General features: G+C 53.9%; 6 protein-coding genes across 6 annotated transcripts; 4 read left to right on the forward strand and 2 right to left on the reverse strand.

Annotated features, from left to right (window-relative positions):
* Positions 1–1,294: 1,294 nt before the first annotated feature.
* Positions 1,295–1,711, reverse strand: PG986_009392 (uncharacterized protein; the record flags this gene model as incomplete). Its single annotated transcript, XM_066845614.1, has 4 exons — positions 1,295–1,318; positions 1,380–1,461; positions 1,522–1,631; positions 1,709–1,711. 4 exons carry the CDS (start codon positions 1,709–1,711, stop codon positions 1,295–1,297), a joined length of 219 nt encoding a protein of 72 aa, XP_066698012.1.
* Positions 1,712–2,445: 734 nt separating this feature from the next.
* Positions 2,446–3,064, forward strand: PG986_009393 (transcription initiation factor IID; the record flags this gene model as incomplete). The annotated part of the gene is made up of 2 exons (XM_066845615.1): positions 2,446–2,506; positions 2,592–3,064. The coding sequence occupies 2 exons, from the start codon at positions 2,446–2,448 to the stop codon at positions 3,062–3,064; spliced, it is 534 nt and encodes a 177-aa protein (XP_066698013.1).
* A 1,504-nt stretch (positions 3,065–4,568) lies between these two features.
* Positions 4,569–6,182, forward strand: PG986_009394 (integral membrane protein DUF6; the record flags this gene model as incomplete). The annotated part of the gene is made up of 2 exons (XM_066845616.1): positions 4,569–4,605; positions 4,690–6,182. The coding sequence occupies 2 exons, from the start codon at positions 4,569–4,571 to the stop codon at positions 6,180–6,182; spliced, it is 1,530 nt and encodes a 509-aa protein (XP_066698014.1).
* An 817-nt stretch (positions 6,183–6,999) lies between these two features.
* PG986_009395 (uncharacterized protein) lies at positions 7,000–7,275 on the reverse strand (the record flags this gene model as incomplete). Its single annotated transcript, XM_066845617.1, has 1 exon — positions 7,000–7,275. The coding sequence occupies one exon, from the start codon at positions 7,273–7,275 to the stop codon at positions 7,000–7,002; it is 276 nt and encodes a 91-aa protein (XP_066698015.1).
* A 1,200-nt stretch (positions 7,276–8,475) lies between these two features.
* PG986_009396 (RUVB-like protein) lies at positions 8,476–10,101 on the forward strand (the record flags this gene model as incomplete). Its single annotated transcript, XM_066845618.1, has 4 exons — positions 8,476–8,619; positions 8,687–9,454; positions 9,543–9,874; positions 9,969–10,101. 4 exons carry the CDS (start codon positions 8,476–8,478, stop codon positions 10,099–10,101), a joined length of 1,377 nt encoding a protein of 458 aa, XP_066698016.1.
* Positions 10,102–12,796: 2,695 nt separating this feature from the next.
* PG986_009397 (uncharacterized protein) lies at positions 12,797–15,784 on the forward strand (the record flags this gene model as incomplete). The annotated part of the gene is made up of 2 exons (XM_066845619.1): positions 12,797–13,076; positions 13,632–15,784. Coding segments are annotated over 2 exons (2,433 nt in total), but the record flags the coding sequence as incomplete, so codon positions are not given.
* Positions 15,785–16,526: the final 742 nt, after the last annotated feature.

Consider the following 16,526-nt stretch of genomic DNA (forward strand, 5'->3'; position numbering starts at 1 on the left):
GCCTGGACTAGGTTCATGTGATCAGAAAACGCTTCGAGCGGTCGGTTCTGCGAAAGAGAAACGAAACCATCGATGCTTGCATCAACGAACGCCATCCACTGGAGGGGGGCAGGGCCGACTTCGCGATAGGGCGCTCTGGGCATGTTGCGGCGTCTGAGTTCGCACGACAGCTTAAACGAATGAAACCACTTTAGGAGGATCGACAGAATGCCGTAGTTTGGGCAATCGGCAAAAACGACTAGTAACTCACAAATGCACGCCGAGCTCGTGGAAGCGAGGCCTACGACATTGAGAGCCACCTTCGGCATCTCAACTAATCACTACATATCTATCAAACATCTACATAGTGCCCGGCGGCGTTCGCTGCCTACCTATTGATGCTGGCGGCGGTCACCACCACCACCACCATATTCAAGGCCGAATGAAAGTCAGTCAGCCCACACACCACAAGGCGAAGAGATGGTGTACGAGCACCCCCAAGACGGGGCGGACTTGCACCAGAATTAAACCTATACAATACAACTGCAATGCAGCGTCCAGGGGATAGCAAGGAGATTACTCCTTGAAGACCAAATGTTTAATCTAAGCGATGCTTAGGATGTAAGGACTACATGGTGCGGCAGACCGTTCTTGGTGTGCTGTGCAGTCCACGTAGGCTAGGTGTATATACATGAATGTAGCTAAAACGTGACGCAGCCCTTTTATAGCTATCATATCATGATGACCATGCATACATATACACATGTACATAGCACAAGTAGCTCAAGCGAGTGCACTGGGCTATGTATAATTACTAGTAGTCATCGTCAACACAGCCGCGCCGCCTGTGTCAGCCTCGTCCGCGGTCCAAACCCCGTGCAACTAAAAATGAAGCATCTGCGTGGCCGTCCTCTAGCGCTTAGAATAATGCAGGTCATGCAGAATTACTTGAAATAGACTGGAGCCAACGCTAACCAATTGCTTCGATGGCAGGTACACGAGTGTGGCTAGTATGGCTGGCGTAACTGGTGTAGCTTGGTAGAAAAAACCAGTGGAATAACTTTTATTCCATTATACCTGTGGTATACCTAATAGCGTTTGTGCCATTGTACGCTGAAGCGGCATAATATCCCTATGCGCAAAATGTTATCCCAGTCGCTATCCCCCTGTCCTCCATTGGCATAACCGTGTACTCCGTTCGCTTAATAACAAAATGCTGTGTCCTCAAATGTGATCCCGTATGAACCCAATGACATAAACGAAGGCCTCCCAGAGCGCCAATAACCACTCGATCGCCGAAATCTGGTTCAGAATCCTAACCGCCGATCATGATCCAGACCTGGAAATCCGTTGGGTCAGTATGCGACAGTAAGGAAAGAGCGGCATCCAGTGGTACGTACGGCCATGGCGAGGCAGGATAGAGCCACGTACGGGCTCAGTCGCTCTCCTATTCTCGCCGCTTTCCAGGCGATGCCCATGAACCTGCAAGTAGCATCCCGTTAGCGATCCGTTTCCGTTGTAGTAGGGAAGACGCGACCTTACCCTTGTCTGTGTCTGTCCATGAAGCCCGGGAAGAAGCCGTGAAGGTAGGTACACGTGCAGATGAAGAGGATGATGACCAGCAAGAGTGACTGGAAGTTGAAGAGGGCCGACTAGACGGGTATAGCATTAGCAAAGGTACCATACGGATTTGGTAAGAGCAGTGTGGAAGAAGGGGAGCTGCGCCTACCATCTTGAGAGGGGCTGGAGGTTGTCGCGTTGCAGTGAGTTGGTGCGGGTGAAACTGTGAACGATTGATGATACGATCTTGCGTGACAAATGAAATGATACGATCTTGCGAACTTGGATGTATACTACGTGCGATGGGTAAGTTTTAACACTCCGTACGGTACCCTTGATCAGTGCACGCTTGAGGCTAACCGCAATGATATAAGTGCGTATATAACACTCGTCGAGAATCGTACCCGGAATTGGGTATAGTTGTATCGTGAACGCTAATTTTCCACACGTTGCGGAGTGTAAAAACTTCGGCCTGATACCAAGTATTTGATTGACGAATGTTTCTTGCTGAAGCGAGCGTGGGAGATGATGATGTGGGATGGAGAATGGAGGAAAGCAATGAGCGTTCCGACGTCATTTTATAGGTGGGCTTTCAGCTTGCTTGGTCGGTCCCGCTATTTTGTCACTCCCCCTCCAGGTTCCTGCTGTACCTAGAATTGCAACACGCGCTTTCTACCGCGAACTGTAGATTGAACAGGGTCCATTATCTCATCATCTTACCCTCACTCTCAGCCTTGCGACAACGACGACGTTGGCTTTGAAGTCTGCGACAGCCTTACCACACACTTCAATACAAACCTGCCATATTTGTCAATCTCCCTATTATCGCCGACTCGTCAGTCAATTACGGCGACTCTCTTCAACCGATTCAAACCTCGGCAACACTCCGTCTGTTCATCTACCATCATGGAGCCTCGTGCGCGAGCGGGGAAGAACGTTGGAAAGGAGACGTTCGCGGCTAAAGACCGTAAGCCTTCCCTCCCTAGGTGTTCTACCTTGCACCTACCAGCCCTTCTACGGATCGTTGTCTAACGTAATGTTATTATTTCCAGTCTCTGCGCTTATGTATGCCTACGGAGATGTACCCCAGCCGCTTCCCGACACCGTCCGCGTCATGGACGAGATCATGACCGAGTTCCTCGAGGGCGTCTGCTTCGAGGCCAGCCAGCACGCGCAGTACGCCAGCCGCCAGAAGCTCAAGTTCGACGACTTCGAGTTCTCGCTGCGGCGGAACCCACAGTACCTCGGCCGCGTGGCCGCCATGGTCGAGAAGCGGAAACATATCAAGGAGATGCGCAGGGCCTTCCAGCCGGACGACGACGCGGTGCTCAAGAGTCAGGGCAAGGACGAGGCGGGCGGGCTCATCGGCGGCCTGGCCAACCAGGCCGCGGCGTCCGGCTCGCAGGTCCATGGCGACGACGAGCTGTTGGGCCTCGACGATGACGACGAGGATATAATGGATAGCGTCAAGAAGAGCCAGGATGGGCCACGAAAAAAGAGGAAGATTGGGGGCAGCGCAGTGTAGTGGGCATTGCGTTGCAAGAGGGCGTAATTTGTTTGCTATGGCAGCCTGACATATTTTAGGGGTGCAATGCACAGCGACGGCGTTTGGTTTACGGATATATTACAGGTCACCATGCTTGTTTGCATGTGAATACAGATTTTTCGGCACTTCCATTTTGCTTCGGACTTCTCCCTTCTCCCTTCATCGAGCTGGGCTCATTGGCTTATAGTGTTACTCCTGGGACTTGGTGCATCAAACACCAGTAACACTGTCTTCAAAGTTTAGCCCTCCAGCCCTCTGACGCACGAGGCCATACGAACCTGTTGGGAATATGGGTTTTCCAGAGCTACACCTCTAAGAAAGCCAGAAACCCAGCCACCACGACCGCCGTATGCGCCGGTCCAGCCGGTTAGGCCCCCTCCCAGCCCCATGCCGCAGCGGGGCTTCGCCGATTCGTTCGCTAACGGACAAGCGGGAGCTCCAATCCGGCGATATCGGTGATCGATGCAACCAACCACAAGAGCCGGCAATCCTGAATAGGCCAGCCCCACCGTTGTGCGTCCTATCAGCGCAAAGGGCCTCGAATCCTGGCGGCTCTCCCTTGGATCTTCCATATGATTTTCCCAACTGGTAGGCAACCCTCGGTCTGTGTACCTAAGAGGGTATCCTTTGGAGAGTCATGTTCGTGATGCGTGCAGTTGCTGACATGGAGCTGCATTCCCCATCATCCCCTCCTTCCCCTCAAAGCCCCGTCACGCCCTCCATTTATACTACCCTAACCATTGCTGGCGACGACCGCTTGGCCCCATGTGCGGCCTTCGGTTAATCTGGGTAATCTGGGCTCACCACTCGCCACTGTTTGCGTGCCCGTCTCCAACAGTACCTGTCCAAGGCCAGAAGATTAGGTTCACCAACATCCATTCCCCATGGCGTGCCTAACCACAGTGGCACACACTGCGACGCCCTTGCAGGTACAAAAAATGGGAAAACAGGGTGTGGTCCTCGCTGGAACTGTTTCTTCGCTGTATATTTCAGGTCTACTGGCTCTTATTCTCTTGCTATCATGTAACATTTGTTGTTAGAAAGCCGCTGTCGGTGAAGTTGCTACAGCGTACTACAAAATTTGACCCATTCTTCCAGACTTGCTCTACTTTATAACACAAGAATTCAGTTTGGCACGCAATACGTAACATCGCGTTTGTGCTCTCTCTTGGCGCCTGGTTCTGCGAATGCCTAAAAGCTCCTCCTGAGTAATTATCGCCATAACGTTCAGGCAATCCCCGGTGCCACTCACATTATAGCCTTCCCAGATAAGGGGGAGAAGCCACGAGTGACGCAGGTGTCTTTGACTTATCTGTTCTCTTGCAAATAAACCATAATCGCTCCGAAATGCATCTCGATAACCAAGGGCGCCGGGGCCGCCCGATAACGACTGGCCGGACCCCAAGTCACAACAAAGAGAAAGAACTTCTTGGCCCAGGTGTCTCCACGACAGAGACTCTTCCTGCAAGCCGATTCCAGCAAGATGGCCGGCTCTCGCCGCTGCCATCGTCGTCGCTACCGTGGATGAACAATAACAGTGGTATACGATGCCTGTCGCTATCCCCAGCCCCTAGCTCGCAGATGTCCTTCGTCGGACCCCCCAGGGTATACCGCCGCCGAGAAGAATACTGGTATAGGGGGTCGGGCAGCAGCAAGCAGGGCATATCTGGTCCAGACGTGGCGGCGGAACCAGGGCCCCCTCCTCGTCTGTTTCTCGCAATTCTTCGCCGCCCTCATGAGCGCCGTCACACGCCTCCTCGAGCTCGACGCCGAGACGGGGCCGATGCACCCCATGATGATCCTCTTCTGGCGCATGAGCACCACGACCCTTTTCAGCGGGCTCTGGACATACTACTCCGGCCGACGCAGGAGAAGACGCGCGCTCCAACTCAGACGTGGGGGCGTCACCAACGGCGGCGAGAGCAGAATTGCTAGCTGGAAGGATGAAATACTCGGCATCCGGGCCGTAAGAGGCCTGCTCGTGGCCCGCAGCGTCGCGGGGTTCCTGGGCCTGTACGGCCTGTGGTACTCCATGATCTACCTCCCGCTCGCCGAGGCCGTCGTCATCTCCTTCCTGGCCCCGACGCTGGCAGGGTACCTGTGCCATGTCTTCCTGCACGACCGGTTCACGCGCCGGGAGCAGCTGGCTTCCTTCTTGGCCCTGGCTGGCGTCGTGCTGATTGCCCGCCCGCTCTCTTTGCTGTCCGCAACGACCACAGCTCCAGCGGATGATCCGACTACTGCCATCGCGGGGGCCGGGTCGGTGGATGGGTCGGTAGCGGAGGGCGTGCTGTTCAGCGGCAATGGCACTTCCCCCGAAACAGGAGGGGCTGCCTCGGTCACCATTACGGAACCCACCCCGGCGGAACGGCTGATCGCCCTCGTGTCTGCCCTGATCGGCGTCCTCGGCGGCGCCCTCACCATCGTCACGCTGCGCCAGATCGGCACCCGCGCCCACACCCTCATCTCGGTCAACTACTTCGGCGCCGGCTGCACGGTCGTGACGACGGCGGCCCTGGTGCTCGGGCCCGTGCTGGACCTCGACCAGCCGCTCATGCGGTTCGCACTCCCCGCCTCCTGGCGCCAGGCCGGCATGCTAGTGCTGATTAGCATGTGCGGCTTCGCGACGCAGTTCCTCATGACGAGCGGGATCGCGGTGTCTACTTCTTCGTCGGCCGATGGTGAGGAGGAGGTGGACGTCGAGGAGGGAGGGAGCATGAGGAGGAGGAAGAAGAAGAATGGGAAGACTACGGGCGCGAATAGGGCAACGGCTATGATTTATACGAATATGCTCTTCTCGGCTGGGTTCGATCGCTGGCTCTTTGGGGATCATATGGGCTGGGTCACCATCGTGGGGTGTGCGCTTATTGTGGGAAGCGCCCTCTGGGTCGTCGTCACGAAAGACAACGGCGGCAAGGGGCAGGAGGGCGGGGATGGGGAGACGGGTCGGCCCCAGCAGATGCGGGAGTACGACATAGACGCGGCGGACGAAGGGGTCGTGTTATTGGACTCGTTGGATGAGACTGGCTCAGTCGATGCGGACGGCGATGACGATGGTCATCATACGACTAAAGGGGATCGGTTGGGCAGGTCGTAAGGCTAGAATTGGTATAGATATGGTGTTTGGCTCGGTGTACGTGGGCCAGGGCGTCAAATAGATTGTTTCTGGTGATGAGAGGCCTCTATTGGATAAATTCGTTTACTGTTATTCAGTAAGCCCAATCATGTTCGTTCAAGTATCTTAATGTCAACGTCTAGCTCGAAGTGGACAATCAGTGATTACTAGACGACGGTATAAATGGCCGACTGTGGGATAGCTGACTGGTAATGGATGGCTGGCCTCGGTAGATCATGGGTTTCAGTTGTATCCATACGGACCGGGGATGGCGAGCCTCGCGGCCGCTTCATGCCCGCCATAGCTGGGGTCCCACCAAGGTCCTTTTCGGCCGGCCCCTCCTGGTCCTCATTGATTCCCATCAGAACCGATAGATGAGCTTCATCCCATAATGCGAGTTCGGATTCCCTCTCGTCCCAACCCAAGTGACCAAACATCACAGGAGAAGTGGCCACTTCACCAACCACCATCCCCATCTTCGTAATTGGCAATGGTATGTATGTTTAGTCAGTCTTTCTTGAAAAGTTTACGACGCACATCAATCATGGCTAGGAGACGAGACAGGATTAAGAAGACAGATTATATGAAAATGGTGCCCAACCCTTTTGTATTGCCAGGTCACGCCCAAAACTGCCATTGGTTTTCCCGCCTCATGATATCACCCTAAAGGGTTGAAGTTCGTGGACTTCGGAAGGCCAGTTGGCTAACAGAATCTCCATTAAAAAGAGCCAGCCTGAAACGAGCATTCGCCGTGTTGGGCATCGGGTCACTCATTATGATCGTGGCCGAGTTTTGTATGCTAATCCGTGTAACCCTCAGGCCGTGGCCGCTTCTTCTGGTTATGGTCCATAGGGCGGTCCTTGGGATGTCCCGCCTCGAACCTGGCCCAGTCAACCTTGTACTTATTGTTGGGGTCGTTCCAAGGCATCTTCGTAGAGCTGCCACTGCCGCCGCTGCCATTTGACTTGACTTGATCAGTCGTGGCAGTGGAAGTGTCGACGCTCTTACTCGCCCTGTTCGTACCAAAGCCTCCCCTGGTACAACCGCCCTTTCTGGAAGACCCTGAGCTGACCATGGAGTTGCAGTGATGAATGACAGTCTGGGTTGGTATATGCACCTTAGGAAATTGATGCCAGCGATGGCTTGTAGAATAACTTCAGCCTGCCCAGAGCTTTAGAGGTCAGGGCTTGAATATTATTTATCCTTCCTATGCCGAAGATCGATATCAATTGTCTATGAATGGAAGTTCACAATACGGTGCTTGTACTCTTTGAAGCCAGGCGCTCTCATAAAGAACTTCTCTAGCTGGCGTTGTTCGTTTACGGAGAAAGGCTACCAGCATGGGTCCAGGTCCGTTCTGTAGGCTCGCCCAAAGAAGACAATGTAGTTATTATTTTATCGGAATGAGCTTCCAATCTAGGTAGATACATAATAATCAGGACTATTAGTCACAGGTTTGCAGCTGATTGTTGTGAAACGTACGTGAAGTGTAGTACAACCTGGAACAAGGTTGACCAAATACGCTCCGTCTACATTATGACTTTAGGAGAACACCCAACAAACCACCGCAATCAATTATAGAGGTATATGTATAAACAAGATGCAAAGTCAATCTGTATTGAGTAATATGACTATGATCCTTTGGAGATGGGTTTCGTTAATCATGGAGCCTGCGTGCTGCGTGCCGGTGGTGGTGTAAGCGCCACAGGAGATCTGGGATGCTGGATATATGTGTGGCTTGGCCAACCAAGGGCGAGAGTGACAGAATAACATGCTCGATCTATGGCAATGGCAGAACCAAAAAAAAAAAAAAAAGTAAAGATACTCATACAGACGGACACGTAGGTTATCAATAAATGGCCAATATTACCGATTAGAGACTGTTGCTAGAGTTGGCAATGGTAAGTGGTTGGAGACAGCAGGTGTTCAATTCGTTGCCTAAGATGAGATCCAGAGCCCATTCCAGCAAGTGTGGCGCAAACTCCATCTGCCTGGAGGACGGTTGGAAGTACTGAGGTACTGCTAGCGCAACCAGTTGATTGGGCGTTCCGGGCGCGACGCCAAAAAGAAAGTTCGCGAGCTTGGAAGCTGCAGCTTCCCGTACCTCCAGCCCGCTTAAACTTCACCTGCCGCAATTACAGCATTCTTCGATCTCCATCCACCGCCCAAACACCCAGCAAAGCACCCGAAGCACCACCGCTGCAGCTTCATCACTAAAACCAGAGCAAATACCCGCCAGCTTTCCCGTAGGCTTTAGAGCCTCGAGTCCGTCAAGATGGTTCAAATCAGCGAGATCAAGGGCAACAATCGCGAAAACCGCACGGCGGCGCATACACACATCCGAGGCCTGGGGCTGAAGTCAGATGGCACTGCTGAGAAGCAAGCAAGCGGCTTCGTCGGCCAAGCCGGCGCCAGAGAGGTATGCTTCTCCGGTGCGAACGAGCCGCCAGTCCTGATGCGATACTAACACGACCTCAATCACATAGGCTGCAGGTGTAGTCGTCGACTTGATTCGGGCACAGAAGATGGCAGGACGAGGTGTGTTACTTGCCGGAGGCCCTGGAACCGGAAAGACGGCGGTTGCGCTTGCCCTCAGCCACGAGCTCGGCACCAAGGTACCCTTTTGCCCCATCGTCGGCAGCGAAGTCTACTCGAGCGAGATCAAGAAGACCGAGGTCCTGATGGAGAACTTCCGAAGAGCCATTGGCCTCAAGGTCCGCGAAACGAAGGAGGTCTACGAAGGCGAGGTCACAGAGCTTACACCCGAAGAGGCGGAGAACCCGCTCGGTGGCTACGGCAAGACCATCAGCACTCTGCTGATCGGACTCAAGAGCGCAAAGGGTCAGAAGAAGTTGCGATTGGACCCCAGCATATACGAGGCTATTCAGAAGGAGAGAGTCACGGTCGGTGATGTCGTCTACATCGAAGCCAACACAGGTGCCTGCAAGCGTGTGGGACGATCAGACGCATACGCGACCGAGTTCGATCTGGAGGCGGAGGAGTACGTGCCCATTCCCAAGGGTGAGGTGCACAAGAAGAAGGAGATTGTGCAGGATGTGACCCTGCACGACCTTGATGTTGCCAACGCCCGCCCGCAAGGTGGCCAGGACATCATGAGCATGATGGGCCAGCTCATGAAGCCCAAGATGACGGAGATCACCGACAAGCTGCGCGGGGAGATCAACAAGGTGGTCAGCAAGTACATTGACCAGGGCGTAGCTGAGCTGGTGCCCGGTGTGCTGTTCATTGACGAGGTATGTATCCCAAACCAACATGCAAATTCCTCGGCGGCCGTTAGCGAGAGTGCCGAGCTATTGGACTGGACTGACAAACAAACTGCAGGCCCACATGCTTGACATTGAGTGTTTTACCTATCTCAACAGGGCTCTCGAGTCTTCCATCTCGCCCATCGTGGTCCTTGCTTCCAATCGAGGCATGTGCACGATCCGCGGCACGGATGGCATTGTCGCCGCCCATGGCATTCCTCCGGACTTTTTGGCCCGCCTGCTGATTATCCCAACCACGCCGTACGACGCCGATGAGATCAAGCGCATTGTGCGCATCCGGGCAACGACCGAGAGTGTGGCCATTTCCGATGCTGCCATTGACAAGCTTGCCGACCACGGAGTTCGGATTAGTCTGCGATACTGTCTTCAGTTGCTTACCCCTGCAAGGTGGGTCTTTCCCTGTTCTTTTGTCTATCCAGCATATCCCTACAAGAGCAAGTGTCGGTCTGTGAGCGAAAGAGAGCTGACATGAAGCAACTAGTATTCTTGCCCGAATCAACGGACGCAAGGAGATTGATGTCAAGGATGTGGCCGAATGCGAGGACTTGTTCCTCGATGCCCGTCGCAGTGCCAGTATATTGAGCAGTGAGACAGGACGTGGATTTCTTTCCTGAGCCATAGACAGGTAAAGTGGGAACAACCGAGACAACGGAAAACGAATCCGTCGTCTGTTCGCCCGGCGAAAGAAGACGAGAAACCCTGCCACTTGGATGTAGCGAATGTTAAGGGAAGAACTGGCTGTAGGAACAAAACTAATGGGCGTTGTTTGGAGTCTCAGAAAAATTTCACTGGTTATTCGATAGAAGCTGTTGGTGATGTTCGTCGTCGTTGTGTAATAGAACGAACGAACCACTCACTGTGTAACATGGGGCTGGCCGTGATCATTGCTAATTCTATATTTTTGGAGCCTCAAGATTCAAGACATTAAGAAGCTTGAAATCGACGACAACCAGGAATAGCGAAGATGATGAGAAGGTGACTATTTGTACGCGCTGAAAACCAACAATTGCAAGTACGACATGGCCATTTGTCCGCACGTGGAATTTCTCTGCAGTGCGCGTGCAAAGGGCGCATTGCAATGCTAGCAGCATTCCAGACGGTACAGTCCGAGCAATGCGTTAACAGACTGTACAACCAACCCTTCAGCATGGCTGAAGTTGACTTCTTCTTATACTAGACTGCCCGAATTGTTGGTTGGCTGGATTATGTATGGTACATGCCCTTCTGCTCGTGTGTCATTTCCCCCCCCTGTTATATCTCCCCTCTGATGAATGTCTCGCTTGGCGGGCTATGACCGAGATGCACACCCGCCTATCCCGGAAACGGCATTACAAACGCAGAAGCCGGGACAAAGAAAATGGATGAGGGGAATATGAGGCATCGATGTGGCTATTGCCCTATCTGCAGCAGCTTGGACGCTCAGTATATTCCCGAGACATATGCCTGCCCAATACTGGTCTCTCTGATGGGTTGGCTTGCCCAATTCTGCCCATACGCCCCTTCTCCAACCTGCTTTACAAGCCCCGGGACATATGACAGATGAGATATGAGGAAATAGATCGTCATCGGGACTGCGGTCAAGACATCTGAGTGACCGGACGCTTACAGGCTGACAGGCCACATCCATACTCATCCTGCCCCCTTTCGATGTACAGCACATCACTCTCGCCATCCCGCCTCCCGTCAACTTAGACACAGCGGCAGCGATGATACAGGGATATGCTCACCATTGTTTCGTGCCCACAGCTTCTCTGGCGCCTCGTCATAGCCATTCATCATCATCGTCACTTGTTCCCTTCGCCCAAGGACAGCGGAGTCGTGGTGGCACATCGTTGTTGGAAAAGAGGTGAAAGAAAGAAAAAAGAGAGACGGCAACGAAGAGAAAGCCCACTTTCTTCAACTGCCAACACAAAGGGAACAATTCTAACAAGTCCTTAGTCCTGCTCTCTTTCTTTCCTTTGACGCAACTGGAGGAAAGACCCCATCTCCCTCCTCTCTCTCTGTCCAAGTCTTGCCGGCTTCACACCATTCCCAAACCATTACCCATTTCGTGCTCTCTTCCCGCGCCCAACTACGATCAATTAATTCTTCTGATACCTGCCTTTTGTTCTGCGGAGGCGCATCTGACCCTACCGACGCCTTCCCACCCCATCAGCCCTTGTGTTCTTACCTGTGTGGTGTCTTTCTTCTCTCACCACGCTACTACTCCTACCCTACCCTACCCCCCAGGACAACAAGGGACCGCAAGTGAGAAGAAAGAAAGAAGAAGGTACTTCAAGGGAAGACAATACAATTACTTAAGACATCATATACACAATAGCACCCCCTCGCCTTGCTTCTTACTATCTCTGTCTCTCAGTAACAACTACTTCCCTTCATCATATGTCAAGTCCATCAATAATATTGCACCTGGACGGGGATACCTGATCAACACTACCTTGACCCGAGACTATTCAGGTGGCTGGGCCTTCGAGTTCTATCAGCAATTACAATAACGACGACCACGACTTGGGTGTGCGTATTGCAAGCAAAAGAGACAGAACTTTTCCGCGGTTTGTAGGCGACGCGAGACTTGAGAGCGTTGGATGTCTCTCATCCTACTATTATTGGTCCACAACTATCTGCGGTCTCCCCGTTTGTCAAATCTCCCCTCGCTCCTCCCCATTACCAACGCTGCCGAGAGAGAGAGAGAGAGAGAGAGGACAAACCGTAATCGAAACACGCGGGAAACAGGGACGGAAGAGGGAAACGAGACACAGGGCCCTAGCTCAACGAAACGAAGAAGCAAGAGTGACACTGGCATATGGCAACACGCCCCCCCCCATCCCATCGTCCCCTTGCCGATTTTGAACCATGGCAGACATAGCCGGCAATAACTCGACACATTCTAGTATCGCCACCACCACCACCACGACAGATCCGCAGCCGCCTCATCACCCGCATATACTTCAACCATCGCCTGGTCCCTTTACCAGCAGTAACAGCAATGATGATGTCCTGGTCTCATCCAGTGGCGATCCTTCCTCACTGACAAGGCCTATGAGCCAACCTGCCATGGCCACATCTAGAAACGGCCTTGGCTTTCCTCCACACCCTCCTTTGCTGTTACCACCACCACAATCCCAACAGCAAAATCGCTTCGAGGAGAACAACCCTCATCAACAACAACAACAAAGACCTACACCATCGCCTCTGCATACACCAGCACCAGCCTCAACACCCCCTCATCCCCTCCATCCTCCACACTACTCCTCAACACCGTCAAACGACTTCAACAGCCACGAAAATAGTAGCACTCTTATCAGCAGAAGACCAACAACCGCTGACGAGGACCACCACAACATCATCAACAACGAGGACGGCTCAGCCTCCCCGTCCTCGACAGCGACGGCGAAACCGGGCCTTCGCAAGAGGGCCGCGAGCATAGACATCCACGAAGCCAACAAGCATCCGCGGCTCCAGGACCTGGGCCTCTACACACCGGCGTCGGGGCGGTCATCTCTGGCGACGCCGCTGGACGTTGGCGGCGGACCGCGAGACTTGATCTGTTTGTGTACAAAGGCGCCGAAAGTTCCTCGGCCTCGAAACGGTATGTCGGATTTTTTTTCTCTTCCTATTTTTCAAGTTTAGTGTATCTATAAAACACGCTCCCTTCTCTCAACATTAATGCTGTTTTTATTTTTATTTTCGTGTGTTCCTTTCTACGTGTTCCATCAAGGTCCAGACGTCGCCCAAAGTCACAAGCCAACGTCCACGTTGTCACCCGATGGGGAAACAGTGAGTGCTGGACAATTGTTCCTTGTCAATTCATCAACAAAAAGACGATACATTTGTCCTGCCAAGGGGAAACTACTCAATACCCTAAGATGGCCACTGCTCCTTGGCTGGGCTCTTTGTGGGTTGCCCCTTGCGTGGAGCAAAGGAAACGGGTTATAGACGACTCATGAAAGGGACTAATACTTCTTAGTCGGCCCAAAAAGAATTCTAATTTTAGTTCTTTTTTTGTCATATACCCCCAAGCCCCTATTCATTTTTGTTTGATAGCGTTCAGCTCATGTTTCAGACCTTGAGAGGACAATTTCCAGAGCTCTGTTGAACAAACAGGGTTTTGAAGAAAATACTAACTTGCCTGTTCGAAAAACAGCATTCATCCTCTACCGTCAACACTACCAAGCCATCGTAGCAATCAAGAACCCCGGTCTTGCCAACCCAGATATCTCCAAGTTGATCGGGGAGCAGTGGCGCGAGCAGCCGGAGGAAGTGAAGAACTCGTGGAAGCGGCTCGCCGAAGAGGAAAAGGTCAGGCACCAGCGCCAGTACCCGGACTACCGGTACCAGCCGCGCCGGGGCGGGAAGCACCAGAACCAGAACAGCAGCAACGCGAACAGCGCGGTGCACAAGACCACGGCGGCGGGAGAAGACCCCAGTCGCTGCAACAAGTGCGGCGGTCGGTACATCGCGACGCCACGGACACCGTCCACGCCGTTTGCTGCGGCCGCACCACCACCACCTCTACCCCTATCCGCCCATACGCCATCAATGGCGGGTAATCCCCCTGGCCACATGCCGGCGTATATGACGCACAACCCGCGCGTCATCGAGACGGACCACTTGATGCGCCGGGGTAGCTCCGCGAGCATGATGTCGGTCGACAGCCATGGGCGCCGCTACACACAGCCGCACTTGCGGGATATTGAAGAAGACTACGCCATGATGTCCATGGCGTCGCCCACGCACCCGGAGAACATGGCAAAACGGAGACGCGTGAATGGAGGCGGCGCGTACATGCCGGGCTCGCCGCCGATAGGCTGGGCACCGTATCCGGGAGCAGGTGACCCGAGGTACCCGCAGCAGACAGGACACGGGCAGCTAAACCACCGGCCTTCTTTTAGTGGCGGGTTCGGACCACAAGGGCCGTATCAGGGCAATACGGGAGGGGCAAGCCGTTTGCCTCGACCCCCGTCAAGTGGCATGGGAGGCGGCGTGCCACAGACGCCATACCGATCAAGTAACGGTATGGTGGAGATGCAGCCGCCCCCTCGCCCTTCCGTCTCGCATCTCGGTCAGGCACAAACTCCATCGCGGCCAAGTGGCGGGTTTGACGAGTCGTTGAGGCTGCCGCCGTTGCAGACACAGCTACCGAATTCACCGAACATGAACTCCGATCCAGAAACCGCTGCCAGTAATGCCTACCCAGGCACCATGGCCGGGTTAGGCATAATGCAGAATGGCATGCCTCAACAGCCCACGCAACAGCAACAACACCATCAGCAGGTAGCGCGTCAAAGCCAACAGGCAGCACAGCAGCAGCAGCAACACCAGCAACAGCCACGGCACCCCCAAGCTCATAGCTCAACCCCGCCGCCGTCGCGTTGGACACATAACTACATGTATAAGCTGAACATGTTGCGTGCCATCAGCCCACCCCTCAGACCGCCCGCGACGCCGCTTGAGACGCGAGGGCCTATTATTGCTATTGAGGGGGCCGCGGACGCGCTTGGGCTGCTCAAGGAAGTCGCTGTCGTGGTAGAGAAGGCGCTGAGCATCTCTGGCGAATGCGTTGTGAGAACATGGAATGGCCCTAGCGCAGATGAAAGCCATGGCAATTCGAAAAGCCTGAGCTCGTCCTCCCCAGAACAGGAAATGGATGGTAGCGAGGTTGGAGGAACCCGCTCCGCCCAAGACAGCAGCGGCCAGACCCCTGCCAACCCCATGGCGAATTACATGACCCAGATTCTCAAGTGGCATGACACGTCCGCAGAGCTCGTCAAGTTCGTCACCACGAACCCAGCAGGAGGAAACCCTTCTACCTCCTCACATGACGGCGGCACCACCAGTGCTGCCACCAAGCCCGAGCCCTCCCCCGCTAACAACAGCAAGCTTCCCGTCGCAGTCCTCGGCACGGGCTACTCCCTGACCCAGAGCGACCGATACGCCACCACGCTGCCCATGAAGGATGCGTACCAGACCGAGGACCACTGGAAGTGGGTGGCGACGCTGTGGCGGGGCATCGTCGGCCCGGACTTGACCATCTACGTCAAGCTCGACGAGGGCCGCGGCAGCAACTGCGTCGAGATCGTCAACCCGGCCGTCGTGGTGGTGCGCGTGCCTGGACCCGCCGCGCCGCCGTCCTCTTCGTCTCCGTCACCAGATGCTCCGGCTCCGGCGGCGTCGGAAGTGCATGTGGACGAGAGACTGGAGCGTCGACTGGGGTTCGAGATCATGGAGTGGGTGCGGAATGGCAATTTCAAGGCGAGTGGGAGTGGGAATGGTGGCAAGAGACCCGCGGTTATGTGAGTTTCTGCATGAACAAAGGCGGTTTGGGGGTTGTAGTGATGATAAAAGAAGGATTTGGATAATGCTTTATGTTGGATTGCGCTTGGAAGAAGAAGGAGGTCTGCAGATAGATTGATGGGATGTACCTAGGTAGTAAAATACAAGGGTGGGGCTGTTGCATAGCACGCAGCTTGCATTGTACTGATGCAAACTCACAATATACATGTACCTACATTTGTATGTACCGTAAGCCATGCTGGTAGACAATAAGAAAAAAATGGTGCATGGTAGGGGACAAGGGAATTGCAATAACAGGAGATGGCTGATATGAATTCTGCATTTCATTGTTGCCCAACCAAGGCTCAATTGAAAGTGAGGGCCTCGGTTGGAAATGCTTCTCGAGGACTGTCGTCGTGGATGTGTTAGTGGTAGAAGGATTGGGAGGGGCTAATCATACCCTTTTTGTTACTGGCCCCACAGTGTCTTGATACAGTACAAACCTCACTAGAAGCTATGCACACACTGTATGAGCCTGGAGCTCCCGCGAACCCCTGGCCGGAGCTTCCCACGCTGCCCTTCCTCCAATTCAAACAAAGACGCGTATCAATTCCGGGGAATGCAACACCCACATCTCCAACTCAGAACAGCAACAACCCCGATCCTGCCCGAGTCGCACTGTCGACAATGTACAAATAAAGCTCCGATCAGTGCACGTCGGTACGGTGGAGGAACTAATGTTTGCATACGTCCGCTACAACGATCA

Source organism: Apiospora aurea (assembly GCF_038362705.1).
Source record: "Apiospora aurea strain CBS 24483 chromosome Unknown utg000006l_segment0_segment0, whole genome shotgun sequence".
In the NCBI taxonomy this organism is placed as follows: Eukaryota; Fungi; Ascomycota; class Sordariomycetes; order Amphisphaeriales; family Apiosporaceae; genus Apiospora; species Apiospora aurea.